The following is a 14,897-nucleotide window of genomic DNA, read 5'->3' as shown; positions in this document are numbered from 1 at the left end:
CATGCCCAAAATGTAAAATCAGATTTATTTATTATGATTAATTTAGCCTTCAAGGCATTGGAGATATTTTTTAATGATTTTGCTAAGTCAAACAAGTATAGTTGGCTATTATATATAACAGCTGTGTTTAAAATTATGAGGACAGTAAAGAAGTAAAATTATTATGAACAGATTGTGAATAGCATTTAATATTTCTGTACTATATATATTTAGTTATGAAATATTCAGTCAGTTTTGTATCCTAGTATGAGAACCTATAAATACTAAAACAATGGGTAGCCTAAGAAAATTATGTTACAGACAAAAGCATTTATACAGTCGTTCCTTCTAAGATTTGATAGAAGTCAGCACAGACTCCAGTCCAATCTTCTACACATGACACACCCATCATGTTCCAACAAGTCTTGCTTTCATAATGAAGACTCAAAAACACTGTGCAATTTTTAATTACTGAAGGTTGAATTAATATGTTCTAAAAAAGATTTCAACTTGTCTAAAACAGAAATATTTTCTGGAGCCCTTATTTAAGTAAAAGTTTCAATTAAACAATGCTCTGATTCCAATACTTCCAAAGCTTAAAAAAACTGTATAGAGTGTTACACATCACAAACGTCTCATGAGTGGGAAAATCATGTGTGTGCACACACACATATACATGCATGCTGTTAGTGACCATCTAATTCAAGAATAATACAAATCATTAAACCCTTAAAAATATTCACTGACTCCAACTATCCAATATTCATCATGTTAAAGTTTAAAACAAAAATGTATTTACCTTGCCAGGTCTAAAAAATACTTTTGTTAATCCAAACTTGTAGTCAACTTCATTTAAGCCCAAAGCTTTAAAAAGAGCCTGAAAAATAAAAGTTGAATGCCAATTAGTAATTAATAAGAATGACAGTTTATAGCTAAGAAATTTCAACATAGGTGGTATTTGTACCTTACAAAAGAGTCTTGGGTCTAATCTTGCGAGTTTATCTGGCATATACTTTTTATACATGTTGTAGAGTTCGTGAAATGAAGCTCGAGATGGGAAACCACCTTGCATCAAGTCCAGAACAGCCACCATACCTAGATTCATCAACAAACACAATTATTGCCAACCACTGTGCACAACTCCAAAAATCACCTGCAAACAAACAACTTTACAAATTAATGTTTAGAAATGTGATAATTCACAGAAATTATTAACAGTGAAATATTACACAGGAAACAACACATTTATACTCAGTATGTCCCAAATGACCCACCACCTACTACTACTGTAGCCAAATGTCACCTGAAACAAGCTTGACTATTTTCTAGAGACAAACTATTGACTGGTCTCTAGAAAGTTCAAATCTAATTTGTATCTTTTTCTTTTCTTTTTTTTTTTTTTTTTGCTGGAAAGCCTTGAGTCACAATCACAGCATATAAGGCAGAGGACTGTGTTAGGCTGCTTCCTAAATCCTGAGGTTACTGCTGCAACAGGACTCCTGACAGACTCTCCAAGAAGAAGTCAAACCTATTCCCCAGCTCTCACCAGTGCTTAAACAAAGCAAATGGAAGAGAAAGGGGAACGCGCTGTTTTACTATAAAGATCCCCTTTCACTCATCTCTCAAAGGAACTAATCTACTGGGGTAAAGAGTGTATCAGAGGACTATGTATATTCTGTGTAACTCTAATAAATGGTTAATCTGAGCCTTGAGTCAGTGTGAGCGCTTCATGTCAGGAAAAGCATGAAATACCCAGGGAGAGGCTCAACTATAAATAATGCCATGACTTTTATTCATAGAAAGATCTGGATTTCCATCAAAAGGACTACTAAAATCAAGGATGAAAATAAGATTATTCAATAAAGTGTTAGGCCAACTGGCTACCCCTTAGAAAACAAAAATAACATTGGATCCTTACCTCACTCCCTACACCAAAATAAATTTCTGCTGCTCAAAAATTTAAATTAGCAAAATGAAACTATAAAATATAAAAAAATGAGTGGATTTTTATTATAAAATAATCTCATTGGCAAGACAGTCTTCCTAGGCAGTCAGAATGAATTTTAACCTATGTGACCGGCAAAAATGTAAAACCCCGACAGTGTGAGGGACGATGACAGTGTAGGAAACACACACACATACCCTCTTAGTGGGAGAGTTAATGACCAGTGCAACAGTTTTAGACAGCAATCTGGAATATTTATTCATATTATTAAATTCATATTAAATATTAATAATATTAAATATCCATCCCTTTGACTAAGTACTTCCTACTTCTATGAATCTCTCCTAAAAACTGTCACACACGTGGGCAAAAACATGCACAGAGAAGGTGTGTATGTCCATTGGGTCATTGCTGGTAACAGAAAGAAAACACAGAAATTATAATTTATATATCACTTCATTAAATTATGTAATAACCATATGATAGAATATGATATATTAATTAAAAATAATAGGCAGAGCTTTAACAAGTATAAGAGTTAAGTGTTCACCCCTGAGCCGTGAGACTTTTTAAAATTTACATTATTCTGTATCTTTTCATTATTGTTACAATGAACACATATAACTATTATAATTTTAATATAACATAATAAATATATTACATATAATTTATATATACACTATGATGTATACTATATAATGTAATATAATATCACATACTATATATATTATAATTAAATAAAATTTAATATAATATAATGGAACACATAAAGGCAAACTTTCCTATGCAAAGAAATCTCCAGAACTAGATTTAGTTTTTGGGTCTGCTTGGAGAAATAAAAGTAAGGTTTGGTTGGCACTGTCACAATTTTCCCCATCTATATCAAATATACAAGGACCCTTACACATGTGTGCATCCCCACCCGAGTCCCTTGGCTTGCCCTGCAGCTGCAGACGAGATAGGAACTGTCTCACAGAAGCTCACTGTGAAGAGACACAACCAGACGTGGCTTGTCAAGCAGCAATTCTGGATGCATGTGAAGAACAGATTGAGCAGATGCGAGGACAGCCACTAGGAAACTCCAGCCAAAAGCCAGGTGAAAGATGGTGGTGACAGCCTGAATGAAGGGTCCTGAGACTCACTGTGTGCTAAGAGAGCAGGTCTTAAATATTCTCTGCACAAACAAGCAATGGTAATTATGTGACCTGATGGGAGTGCTAGCTAATGCTACGGTGGAAACCATTCTGCAATAGGTAAGTATCAAATCAATACATCGCACAAGGTGAACTTACACAATGCTGTAGGTCAATCATAGCTCAATACAACTGGGGGCGTAAAAAACACTGTTTAGGAGGTCACATCAAAGGGACTTGGGGAGACCTAGATCGGGAATACACAGCTAGGCTGTCCAACAGGGCAGTCACGAGCCACAAGTTCTGTAGCTGCACTAGCCTCGTGCAACTGTTATTATTTAAATTTTTTAAATGAAAATTAAGTAAAATGAAAAATGCAGTGCCTAAGTCTTATAACCACATATCAAGTGCTCACCAGCCGCAAGTATCCAGTGCCTACCATACTGGACTACACAGATCTAGAATATTTCCATCACCACGGAAAGTTACACTAAACAGCACTGATACAGAGTGAGAAGGAAAACAGGCCAGACACAAAGCCTGAAAAACCAACAAACAATATCCAGGTGGAAGACAACGACCCTGCAGAGGCAGGAATGGCCAAAGAATTCAAAACGAAAGCAGCGACATACGAAGCTGTTTCAACAGCCAAGGAAAGGCTATGTTAAAGGGATGAGTCAGAGCTGAGTGCTGCTGTGAAATCCACTGACGTAAGGACTGCTAAGGAAATAAGGGATCCAGGATCAAAGAAATCACTGGTAACCTCAGCAAGAATTATTCTGTTGGACTGATGAAGGTGGAAGCAGAATTCTCTAGGGTTAGAGAGCGAGTGGAAGGCAGGAAACTGAGAATGCAAGAATAGAATATTCTTGGACAGAAAAGGAAAAACTGGAGAACAATGAGGCCAGAGATAAGGAGGCAGCTGGAAAGGAATGTGGGCGAGAGGGACTGGAGATGAGGTTTTAGCACATTTAAGTGGTAGAGATCTGTCTGGTCCAATACGGACAATCACTACTGAAGACTCGTGAGAAGGAAGCTAGGAAGGGATGGATGCAGTCTCAACGAGGAAGAGAGGCCCTTCCTGCTTTCTATCAGGAGGGAAGTTATGCAGGGAGGCAGAAGTGTTTGGTAGCAGACAGGCAGGCCTGAGGCTGTCTGTTGGCAGAGGCTCAGAGATCTGAGGAGAGCAGGGAAGGTTGGACTGATCTTCGTGGAGAAACAGAACACACCGGCCGGGAAACTTGGCAGGTTGACTATGAGAGCCCTCTGCAGGTTAGTGATCATGAATTTATAATGGTGTCAATCCGCCCTGCCTACCTTCTCTGTGCAGATGAGGAGAAAGGACAAAATAAGGTTCCTCAGCAGCTGGGGTTTTGTGAGAGGGGTCAAGGGCAGAGCCAGACTGGGAGAGCCTGAAGCTTACATAATGGGCGCAGGGCTCTTTAAAGGAAAAGTACGAATTTACTAAAGAATAAAAAATCAGGAAGGAGTCCATTTAAATAAGGTACCCTGAAGCTAAAGTGGCCTTCGCTTTCTGCCTCTGAGAGGAGGAAGATAAGGAGTCAGGGAGGCAAGAGAGTTTCAGGATGTGTCCCAAGCCTGAACCAATAGGAAAGGGTCATTTCTTTCTCTTTAACCTTGGCCACCTTGATTATGTGTCTTCATGTAGGTTTATTTGGGTTCTTCTTGTTTGGGACCCTCTGTGCTTCCTGTACTTGGATATCTAACTCCTTCTTTAGGTTTGGGAAGTTTTCAGTCAAGATTTCTTCAAATACCTTTTCGATCCCCTCTGCTCTTTCTTCTCCTTTATGGATATATTTGCAAGACTGGGACATTGTGCTGTACACCGGAGACTGACACATTGTCATTGACTGTACTTCAATTTTTAAAAAAAATTTTTTTAAAAAGAAAAGAAAACTCAAATATCCAAAAAAACAAAAAAAGAAAAAAGAAAGGAGAGGCCTGATGCCTTGGGAAAAGCGGGGTGGTGTGGGCAGGGATGGAGGGAGGGTGTGGAGTAAAGGAAGACAGTGAGCCTAGCGCCCATGACTTCTGAACGTGTCCGGGCGAGGAGCAGGAAGCGACAGGTCAACCACCTGCGTGAACGTTCCACAGAAGCCCAGGGCACTGCGTCACTTCCGCTTCTTCACAAGTGGTGGAGCAGAAGCAAGGACGTCAAAGCCCCGCCTGACCCAGCGGCCTGGGCAACGAGCCGCTGCTGGCCTGACGAGGCCGCGGAAAGCAGCCCACAGAGGGAGACACGGCTTGCACTTGCAGGGTGTCTAGAAATTTTACTTCAGTGATGGAAAGCAGTTTTATATCAAAATAAACCTCTACCTCAATTTTGCTCAAATAATTTTCTGTCATGCTTTTCTTATAATTAAAGGCAGCAGAAGACAAAAATCTTACTGCAGTTTAAAATAATCAAGACAGTCATGAATTATTAGAAAACACTGGACATATTAAACTGTATTTGAACTACGACTCCCGGCACACACTGATACAGGTTATAAAAATATAGAAATACCTGAACACTGAAGTTGAGACAAAATTTGAGCACCTTCAAAGTCGTGGCTTGTCATCTTTAAATTAGGTTTGATACAACGAATAAAGCTGGCTCCCTAGCAGAATAAAGAGACTTTTAAAAATGATACATATAGCATTCTTCTTTTTCTATTTCCAAGAACACCAGCAACTTTCAGAGGATATTATCATTACCTTATGAACCTCTTCTAAAATAATCACTGAGGAACCTACACTTAATTAGTGTACTTTAATAATTTAAAGCTTGGAATGAATTTCTGTATTATATACTCATAATACTAGAAGAACACGACATTTCAGATCTGAGTGTCGAGAAAAATGTGTGACGGTAAAAATAAGTCTTCCATTGTAAAGTATTTTAATGTAGTTAAACAATACAGTTTGAGGCTGACTTACACATGATTTTATTCTACATTTAAATATATTTATATACTATGTTTCTGTGATAAAAAACTGCCCTATGACAAAAGGAATAAATGAAGTTGTCTCTGAAAATTTAGGCTGAAGAATAAAGAAAACAAACAAAAAAAATCAATCTTTCTCATCATTCTATTTCAAAAATATACAGTAGGCCCTTAAGTTGCACCACTGCTCTTGTTTAAAATTTTTATTTGTTAAACAATATGTATTTTAAAAAGCCTAGAGGCATTCATTTGGAATTAGTTACCAGATTATGTTGAACGAGGCAGAGTGAACGCTCGTATGTACACAGCGAAACAGCTGGGCACTAAAGCTAATATACTAGACATCTAGATAACAATTTCTCTTTCAAGTTGTCACCTTGCGAAACTGGATGGTTATTTCAACAATGATGCTCACTGCAAACATTTTTAGAATACTTTTTTAGAAATGCCTCCTTTTTAAAAATCACAAATGTAATCTCATCATTTAATAGCAGCATTATATTTGAGTGATGAAAATAAAATACCTCATCAGACTTGGTTTTTAAAGATGTTTGGTCCTTCAGAGAGAAATATTTGCAAGCAATGAGGATGTTTAAAAGAATCTTTTAATGGTTTCAAAAGCAAGTCTAACAATAAGTTAAGCAATAATAGAGCAGACAGAATAAATACCTGGGTTTTCAAAATGACTTGAAAAGGAAGAGCACTCAGTTAAGTTCTGTGGATTTGTTTACAAAAAAGTCTTCTCTTGAAATCATGCTTCATTTATATAATCCACATGTCAAATTTCTTTCTATGGTGAATTTTTCTTTAAAAAACAGACTGAACTTAAACGTCTAGTTAAAAATAAAAAATACTCCTAGGAAATACTGCCTCTAAAACAGGGCATAAAAATATTATATCCATCTTTTCCATGCCAAAACTGTCATGGTAGAGAGTGTTACCACCAGAGTAGTAAAATGAAAATGAATTATATACATTATCTTTAATTCTAAAAAAATACATTTCCCTTTTCTATAATAACTAATGATTTCCACTTTCCTGAAGCTAGAGGATTAATCTTAATTTAATAACAGAGAACTCCCTATATTTATAAAATAATTTGACTTCACATATATATTCGACCTTTCTTCAGAACAAAACTAACCAAAATGACAACTATTTTAAAAACTGATTTTCTTAATGAGGGTATTTGGTTTTAAATAAATTTCTAATTATTCCAGGTTTACTGTGCTTATTACTAATAATAGTTAAAGAGGACCATTTAAAAACCCGTTTTTTTAATTGATTTATAATCATTTTACAATATTACCATAAATAAAACAGATAAACAAGGACCCACTGTATAGCACAGGGAACTATATTCAATTTCTTGTAATGAGCTGTAATGGAAAAGAATCCGAAAATATATACATATAACTGAATTTCTTTGCTGTACATCTTGAAACTAACATTGTAAATCAATTACACTTCAATAAAAATTAAGTATTAAAAAATTAAATTGAATTAAAACCCTGGGTTTTTTGTGTGTGTGTACTCACAGTACTTCGAAGTTTATCCAGAAGCAAATTTAACTGTGTCTGCGGAAGAAAGGAAATCACTTTACCATTTCAAAAAGTAAAAGAACACAATTGAGTAAGTAAATATTAGCTCTCCAACATTAGAATAAAATAACATGCAATAACACAGACATATACTACAATTTAACAACTCTTTACACAAACTCTTTTACAGACAGTAACATGCAAAAATGTATGGCTAACATATAATGCCAAGGGCAGTAAGTTATTTTACTTATACAGAACTTATATAATCAAAAGGCGGAAAATTAACAATACTAAAAAAAAAGCACACATGCACATTTGCAGGTGGGGTGAATGAGGAAAAAGTACACAGGCGACGGAGGAAGTAAATGCAGATGCTGGTGATGCATTCAACACGGGGTCAGCGGAGCGGTATGTGAACATGTGGCAGGCTGGGTGTAGCTTGTGTCAACTCCATTAAGAATGAAGACGTGTTTAAAATATACACTAATGGTGTGTATTAGGGCTGCTCTGTACAACGCCTATTATAATCAAAGCCATCCTGCCTAGCTGTAAAAACCCTCCTTACTGTTTGAAAACTGTATGCATTTCAATTATTTTTAAAAGCTAGGACACTTTTCTCAAAATTTCACAATGAACACTATAAGCTACTATGTTTTCCTTTCTAAATAATAATAAGTGATTATAATTTACTCTGGCTCAGTACCTTAAAATCATGTATTTGCCTTACTTCTCTGCAAAATAAATTAAGTATCTAAAATTCTTACATTGATTTTGTTCTGAATTGCTAACTATACTACTTACAAAAGGTAAATTAAGATGTTAATTCTTAAATTAACATATCGAATAAATCATAGCTATATTTAATAATAATAATAATAAGTATACTTTTACTGAATGCTTTCTATGAGTCAGGCACTACTCAGAGCTTTTCACAGCATGATCATATTTAATCCACACAATGATTCTCATTAAGGACATATGATTAGTCTCATTTTACAGGTGAAAATGTTGAGGCACAGAAAGGTAAATTACTTGCTGAGATCTCAGAGCTACTAATGGCAAAGCCAAGATTCCAACAAGGGCCTGATGCCAAGGTTCATTGTTTTATCCATGATGTATAGCACACTTCAGGCGTCATAGGCTTAAGTTATAAAAATGAAGTGACTCTGTCACTGGATTGAAAATGAACAGTCACACCCCACGTATCTGGCTGACAGAGTTCTGACAACCTTCATCAGTCTGAACCACCACACAAATGAAAAGCAAGTATCAGAGCCACTAATTTGGAAAGGAAACTGTCAAAAAGTCCATGCTTCTTAATTCATGGACTTTAAGGACAGTATTCTCCCCCCAAAACGGAGATAAATACAATCAGAGAAGTAGAAACAGCAAAAATAAACTATCACCTGAGAGAAGAATGTCAATTACCAAAGAACAGCAGTCAAGGACCACAAGGCATCAGGGCAAACAGCCTTGTGCAACTCACGCCTCATTTGTATTTTATTTCAATTTTAAATCACACAAATATTCACATATGTAATAACAGAATAAGATTTCCATCAAAAAGAATTCCTTTTTTAAAACACTAATAGTAAAAGGGTTATGTTTCAATAACCCATAAGTGTCAGTTTTTGGTGGAAAATTGGTTCTCAGTGATGCTGGATAACTGAATTATTACTGTAAATACTAGCCTGTTTTGTTTTATTGTTTCACATAGCCTGAACTTCATTTAATGAGCTATTCTAATATATTCAAAAATAAGAACTATTATTAATATATCAATTCAAAGTATCTCATTAAAACACTGAAATTTTATTATTAATACTGTCACTCAGTTATAGCTTTCTGCAGTTAATGTGCGAAATATAGCTTATTGTATATAAGCAATTTTAAGTCACTTCAAATCTCAAAATAAGACCTTAATTCAAAGAATTTTAGGAATGTTTTTATTTTTATCTAAATTGCCTAAAATTTTAAGTATGTTCTTGCCAGCAATACTGCTAAATTATAGTAGAAATATACTTAATAAATGATATTCATTTCATACAGTCCAACATACCATTTTAAACCAATCTGTTACTGTATGTTTATTTAGGAATTTAAGAATATCCAAGTAAGAGAAAAAATACTGCTCAAGAGAATAAGGAACTCATAATTAATGAATATAACTTTATAACAAAGTTTAAGACTTTTTATTCAGTTCCCTGAAAACGTATTATAAGCTATATTTATGTTTTAGCTTTTTAAAAATCTAGTTTTATTAAAGTGATTTTATCAAGTTAGTTACTAAGGCCACTTCAACCTACAAGGTAGTTCAGGAGGCTCACAATGTTACTATAACCGTATTCTGATTCTTAAATATTGTTTCTAATTACATCATTTTTAACATTTAAAATACACTTAATGAAAGGCATATGTAGGGTTTTCTTGCAAATACAACAACAATATTCTGTGGAAATGTGTTAGAGAGAAATTAATTCTATTTTTCTTCGTTCTATTTTTTACAATTTTTTTATTCATTAAAGGTGACAGTTTTTAAATTATCTTCTTCTATTCTAAACACTCAACAATTAGAACCAAATAGTAGGGTTCCATTTCTAAGGCACATTGTGTGACAATTCCTTGTCAGACCTCAAAGAGTAAATTTCTGATCCAAAATTAATGAAACAAATGAAATGTTCTTCAATGTTAAATAAGCAGCTTGAAGGGTTTGCCACACAGAGCATTTATTTTTTACAGACGTTATTGAAAGCTTTCATCAAATTTTAGTGTAATGTGCACACCCAAAATGCACTATGAGGGAAAACACGTTGAAAATGAATTACAAGCTGAATCGTTAACTGGAGCCGGGCTCCCTTTACCATGGCAGCCACTCTCAGAGCAGGAGTCCACGAAGGTTATCATTTACCTGAAGCCCCTGGCAGTGCCTGCATTTCCTCTCTCAACTCAACTAGTCCTCTCTAGCCATCTCGAGCTACAACAAAACTGCTGACTGGGGGAAGAAACAGAAAACACATGGGAAAGAGAAGGTTGGAAGGTCAACCAGACAGTAAGCAGAAGCAAGAACTTAAGGAGAAGCAATCAGACATGTTAAGCCCCAAGAAAGAACAGAGTTGTAAAATTACAAGATTTCTGTATGTTCGGCGACTATGCCCACCGTATGTTACTTTGCAGACCAGCATCAACAATGCAGGGTCTGCTCCTGAACCTCACTCATGCGACTTCTGAGTGACCTACATTATCCACTGCAAAGTATAAAAGAATACAATCTTAATGCAGTAAAAAAAAAAAAATTCAAGTAATACATTTAGCACAGATACCTTAAACTTGTTTCCCACACTGATGAAGCTAAGTTTTCCTGCTTTTTGTTTAGTATCTTTGTTGTTATTTGTGGATGATTCAAATAATTCCCGGATGAATTTATCCCTGGATTCACATATTAAGGACTCAAGAGACATATGTAGAGCGTCATTATTTTTTTCCACAAACTGGGTCTGAAAAATGAAGCAAGGAGGAATGATTCAGTCCATCTTGTGATAATATCTCTTAATGTGATGCTAACAGAACTTTCTGAGGTAACAGAAATGTTTTGTGTCTGTCCTGTCCAACACAGCCAGCACCAGCCAACGTGGACATTGAGCACATGAAATCCGGCCAGAGTACTGAGGAACTGAATTTCAAACTTTATTTAATTTAAATTTAAACAGCCAGATGGGGCTAGGGGTTACCATACTGTACAGCGCAGCTTCGACATCAAATGGTTCTCTCCCGGCAACGGCTATACTCACTGTTTCATAGCACACCGCCCCTGCGAAGTGCCGGATAATGAAGCCTTCATCATCTCTGATGTTCCTATGAACTGCCAGCTTAGATTTTCTGGGAATCTGAAAAACAATACATACATCAGTTACTAAATTATCAAAAAGACACTGCGTAACTTCCTTTAGAAAACATTCTGGCTATAAAATACTTAAAATTATAAAGGGAATTTTCACATTTTATACAATTATACTGTTTTTTAAATACCTAATAAGCCTTAAAGTACCAGTAAAGTCGACCAAATATTTTTGGTTATAATCTCTTAGGAAAGAAAAAGGGTGAAAGACTAAAAATAAAACAAAAATAAAAAAGCCACACTATTTAGAAGCACATGCATTTTAAAAAGTGAACTGCCTATGTCTAAAGTAGTGGTTCTTGACCTTGGCTGACGAATTAGAACCATCTGGAGAACTTTTAAACCCCTCAAAGCCCAACCCATTTACAGCAGGGGATACCCAGGTGCTTCCAGGGTTGAGAAGCTCTGTTCTAAAGAAACACCTGAAGCACAGGACTCGCCCACTGATTTAAACCACACATCCTAACACGTTTACCCGACGAGCCTGAATCTATTTGAGGGAAACGAAATCATTCTCCGGATGTACTATCTAATTAGAATACCTCATGTTGGTATCATATTTAAAACTTTTCAAAATAAAAGATCACACCTGATCCTCAAAATAATCCGAGGTTAAGAAAGACAATCTCATCTGAAAAGAAAAAGCCAAGACTTCAGAACCTTACTAGGCTTTTTCCGGGTGGGAGAGCTCGCAGATCACAGAGCCTCCCTCCTCTGTGTGACCACACACCAGCACGAGGCGGGGTGAGGGCCCTGCAGTGGGGATGCCCGGCCCGATTCCCAAACCAGCACTTCCTCACTCTGCGAGACCCGGCAGGTCACTTAATCTCTCCGTGCCTGTCCTCTCATCTCTAGCCTGGGGGTGCAAGCAGGATCTCCCCACAAAGGGTTATGATGAGGACTAAATAAAGTAATTTCAGTGTAACACTTAGAATGTGCCTGACACAGGCTACGTGTTCAATAGATGGTTACTATTACTTTTATTTTCAAAGAAACACAAAAGTAAAGGCCTGTACAAACTAGAGTTTACTGTCTTGCTCTTGAGGAAAGTGGCCAAAGCCCATTCCTGACGCTTTATTTGCTGTCCTTGGAGCGACACGTCTCTCAAACCCTGGTTGCAAGTTGCTGACCAGCAACCAGTACTCCTGGTGAAGGTCACCGTGCATCCAGAGACTGGTCTCAACAGAGAGCAGTGAACAAACATGACTGAACACGTCTTCAATCTTAGTAAAAGTTCTGCTGGGGATATGAAGGACTCCAAGTCAACGGAGCAGGTGGTCGTGGGGTGTAGTCCCCAGAGGAGGTCATCACAATGACGCCAGCTTTCCAAGTCAGTGCATTCCACCTGCTCACATCCTGGATCTAGTTAATGATGTAGGGAAACACGAATACTTGTTTTCATTCACTTAAGCTCCTGGATCCATCAAAGCAATGACTGGTAAACCAGGCTATGAGCTCAAAACGATAAACAGTATAGGAGGCGTCCGCGACTCTAAGCAGCTTTCCTTTTCCTTCCTCCTCCCTTCCTTTCTTTGTTGTTCCAAGATGATGCGGCACCTAGCTTCCCGGGCTAGGTTAACACCCGTGTTTCTCTGGGCTAGTCAGCTCTTTCCGGGCGTGAGGATGGAGCTGGGCATGTGCTGTTACCTCAGGGTGATGGCTGAGCACAAAGGCAAGCACAGAACGCGTGAACACAGGAAACGCCTCAACGGCCACGCGCCCCAGCCTCAGGGAGAAGGGCTCACACACCAGATTTAAGCACAGCTCTATGACCCAACAGCAGTGTAGGGGACCAGGTCTTCTGACCCTTTCATAAGTGTACTTCTCATTTATTTCTGCTGCTCTCTGTATCTGTTTTTCCTGTTTAGCTAATTTTTCTACTGCTTCAGCTTCTGTGACCTCTCTGAGTACATTTTCCATTCAGAACTCCCTAGGAACGAGCATCAGAATGAATCTGCTGATCACTCACACGAACTGCTTCTACCGGAGTCTCAGCCAAAAGCTTTGCTGATCTTACAAATGTGCAGACAAGTGGCTGCTTGTGACTCTAGGCGCCAACCCCTGGGACGTGATCAAAGTCACATGACAGAACAAAGCAACTGACGGACACGTGGCTCAGAATGGAGAACATAAGAACAGGTAAACCTTTTTGTACAGTTTAGATAGGTGAAATGTACCTTCTATCCAGCTGAAAGGGCTTTGATTAGCTATATCATCATTAAAAATGGATACATTACATGGTCCACCTCTAGAAGATGCTGTGCAGGATTAATTGTAGGTGTTTACAGTTGTTCTAAGCCTTACATAACTTATGGTTCTAAATATCTAATCTCTAACGTCTAGCACATCATTCTAAAGGTTTTTCTGCCCACCACAGAATCTCAGTTTTGAAATGACAAACTCACAGAGAGCCGGAAATGGTCTTTGTGCTTCTGGTGAACTGCAGATGTAAAGTGTTGATCACTTGGCTGGGGAAGGCGATTTTCTTCATCCAAAATATCCAATATTCCCACTAATTTTGCTTCAATTAAATCTATTTCCAAAAAAATCAGGATATAATAGGGTAAACTAAACACATAACCTTTTAAAGATGCATGAACTTACTGATCACAAATTTTGAGGACTGGTCAGAAACAATGTAACATGATTCAGTAAGTACTGTATTCTCTGGAAAGCTACAGAGAGCAGATAAATTTTATTTCTCATCTGGCAATTTATTGGAAAGTAATATCACATATTTAATAAAGGTTTTAGAAAAACAACTCCATAAAGAAAGCAACTCATGTCACAACTGTTCCCTTTGTAAGCGAGGACAGAGGCTAAAGATTCAGAAATCCCTCCTCTCCCAGAGGAACCCCTTCTATATTCACAATGAAGTGAAACTACAGAAGCTTTTGCAGGATCAGCTTTTCAGAACTACTTATAGATATGGAGTCAAAAGCTTTCCAGCATAACTTCAGCAACAGCAAACATTTTTCAGCTCTTTCCATTCATGGGGTCTGAACTCTGCCTGTTCCCAAACAACTGTAAAATGTAAGCTGCTTAAATACAGGCTAAAAGAACTGTTAAACGGGACAGACTCTAAAAGGTATAGGGCACAGAAAGAGAAACCAAGATTCTAACTGCACTGGTCAGAGAGTGGTGGCTCTTGGGCAATGAGTGGTGGTGAAGGGGGCATCCATCTGAGCTATAAATGAGTGTAATCTGATAGAGGTGGACATGCACGGAAAGATAACCAGAAGGGGAGGAGCTCCAGCCAAGATATCCGACCACACCATCGGAGGCACAGAGACCTGAGAGAGGATGTGTGTGTGAAGGGACAGGCTGAGTGGACCAGGCAGGATGTGAAAGTGCTTTGAAAAGTTACACAAATGTAAAGTATTATGTAATTCTGCCATCTTGTCCAAATATAGCACGTGAGTTACTGGCTCAACTGTCAAAGCCGTTTTCAAA

At 37.4% G+C, this 14,897-nt stretch overlaps 1 protein-coding gene across 2 annotated transcripts in view; it reads right to left on the bottom strand.

Annotated features, from left to right (window-relative positions):
• Nucleotides 1–14,897, bottom strand: part of MYO6 (myosin VI) — a 79,992-nt gene that overhangs the window by 24,825 nt on the left and 40,270 nt on the right. For both annotated transcript variants that reach the window (XM_031680271.2, XM_031680272.2), the window contains exons 15-21: nt 13,850–13,977; nt 11,338–11,433; nt 10,870–11,043; nt 7,544–7,582; nt 5,585–5,678; nt 944–1,074; nt 779–856 (exon numbers count right to left, since the gene is read on the bottom strand). In XM_031680271.2, the coding sequence (XP_031536131.1) occupies nt 779–856; nt 944–1,074; nt 5,585–5,678; nt 7,544–7,582; nt 10,870–11,043; nt 11,338–11,433; nt 13,850–13,977 (740 nt within the window). The remainder of the gene's footprint in view (nt 1–778; nt 857–943; nt 1,075–5,584; nt 5,679–7,543; nt 7,583–10,869; nt 11,044–11,337; nt 11,434–13,849; nt 13,978–14,897) is intronic.

This window comes from Vicugna pacos, chromosome 8 (assembly GCF_048564905.1).
Source record: "Vicugna pacos chromosome 8, VicPac4, whole genome shotgun sequence".
Classification (NCBI taxonomy): Eukaryota; Metazoa; Chordata; class Mammalia; order Artiodactyla; family Camelidae; genus Vicugna; species Vicugna pacos.
The sequence above is the reverse complement of the archived record's forward strand: the minus strand, read 5'-3'. Positions and strand labels throughout refer to the sequence as shown.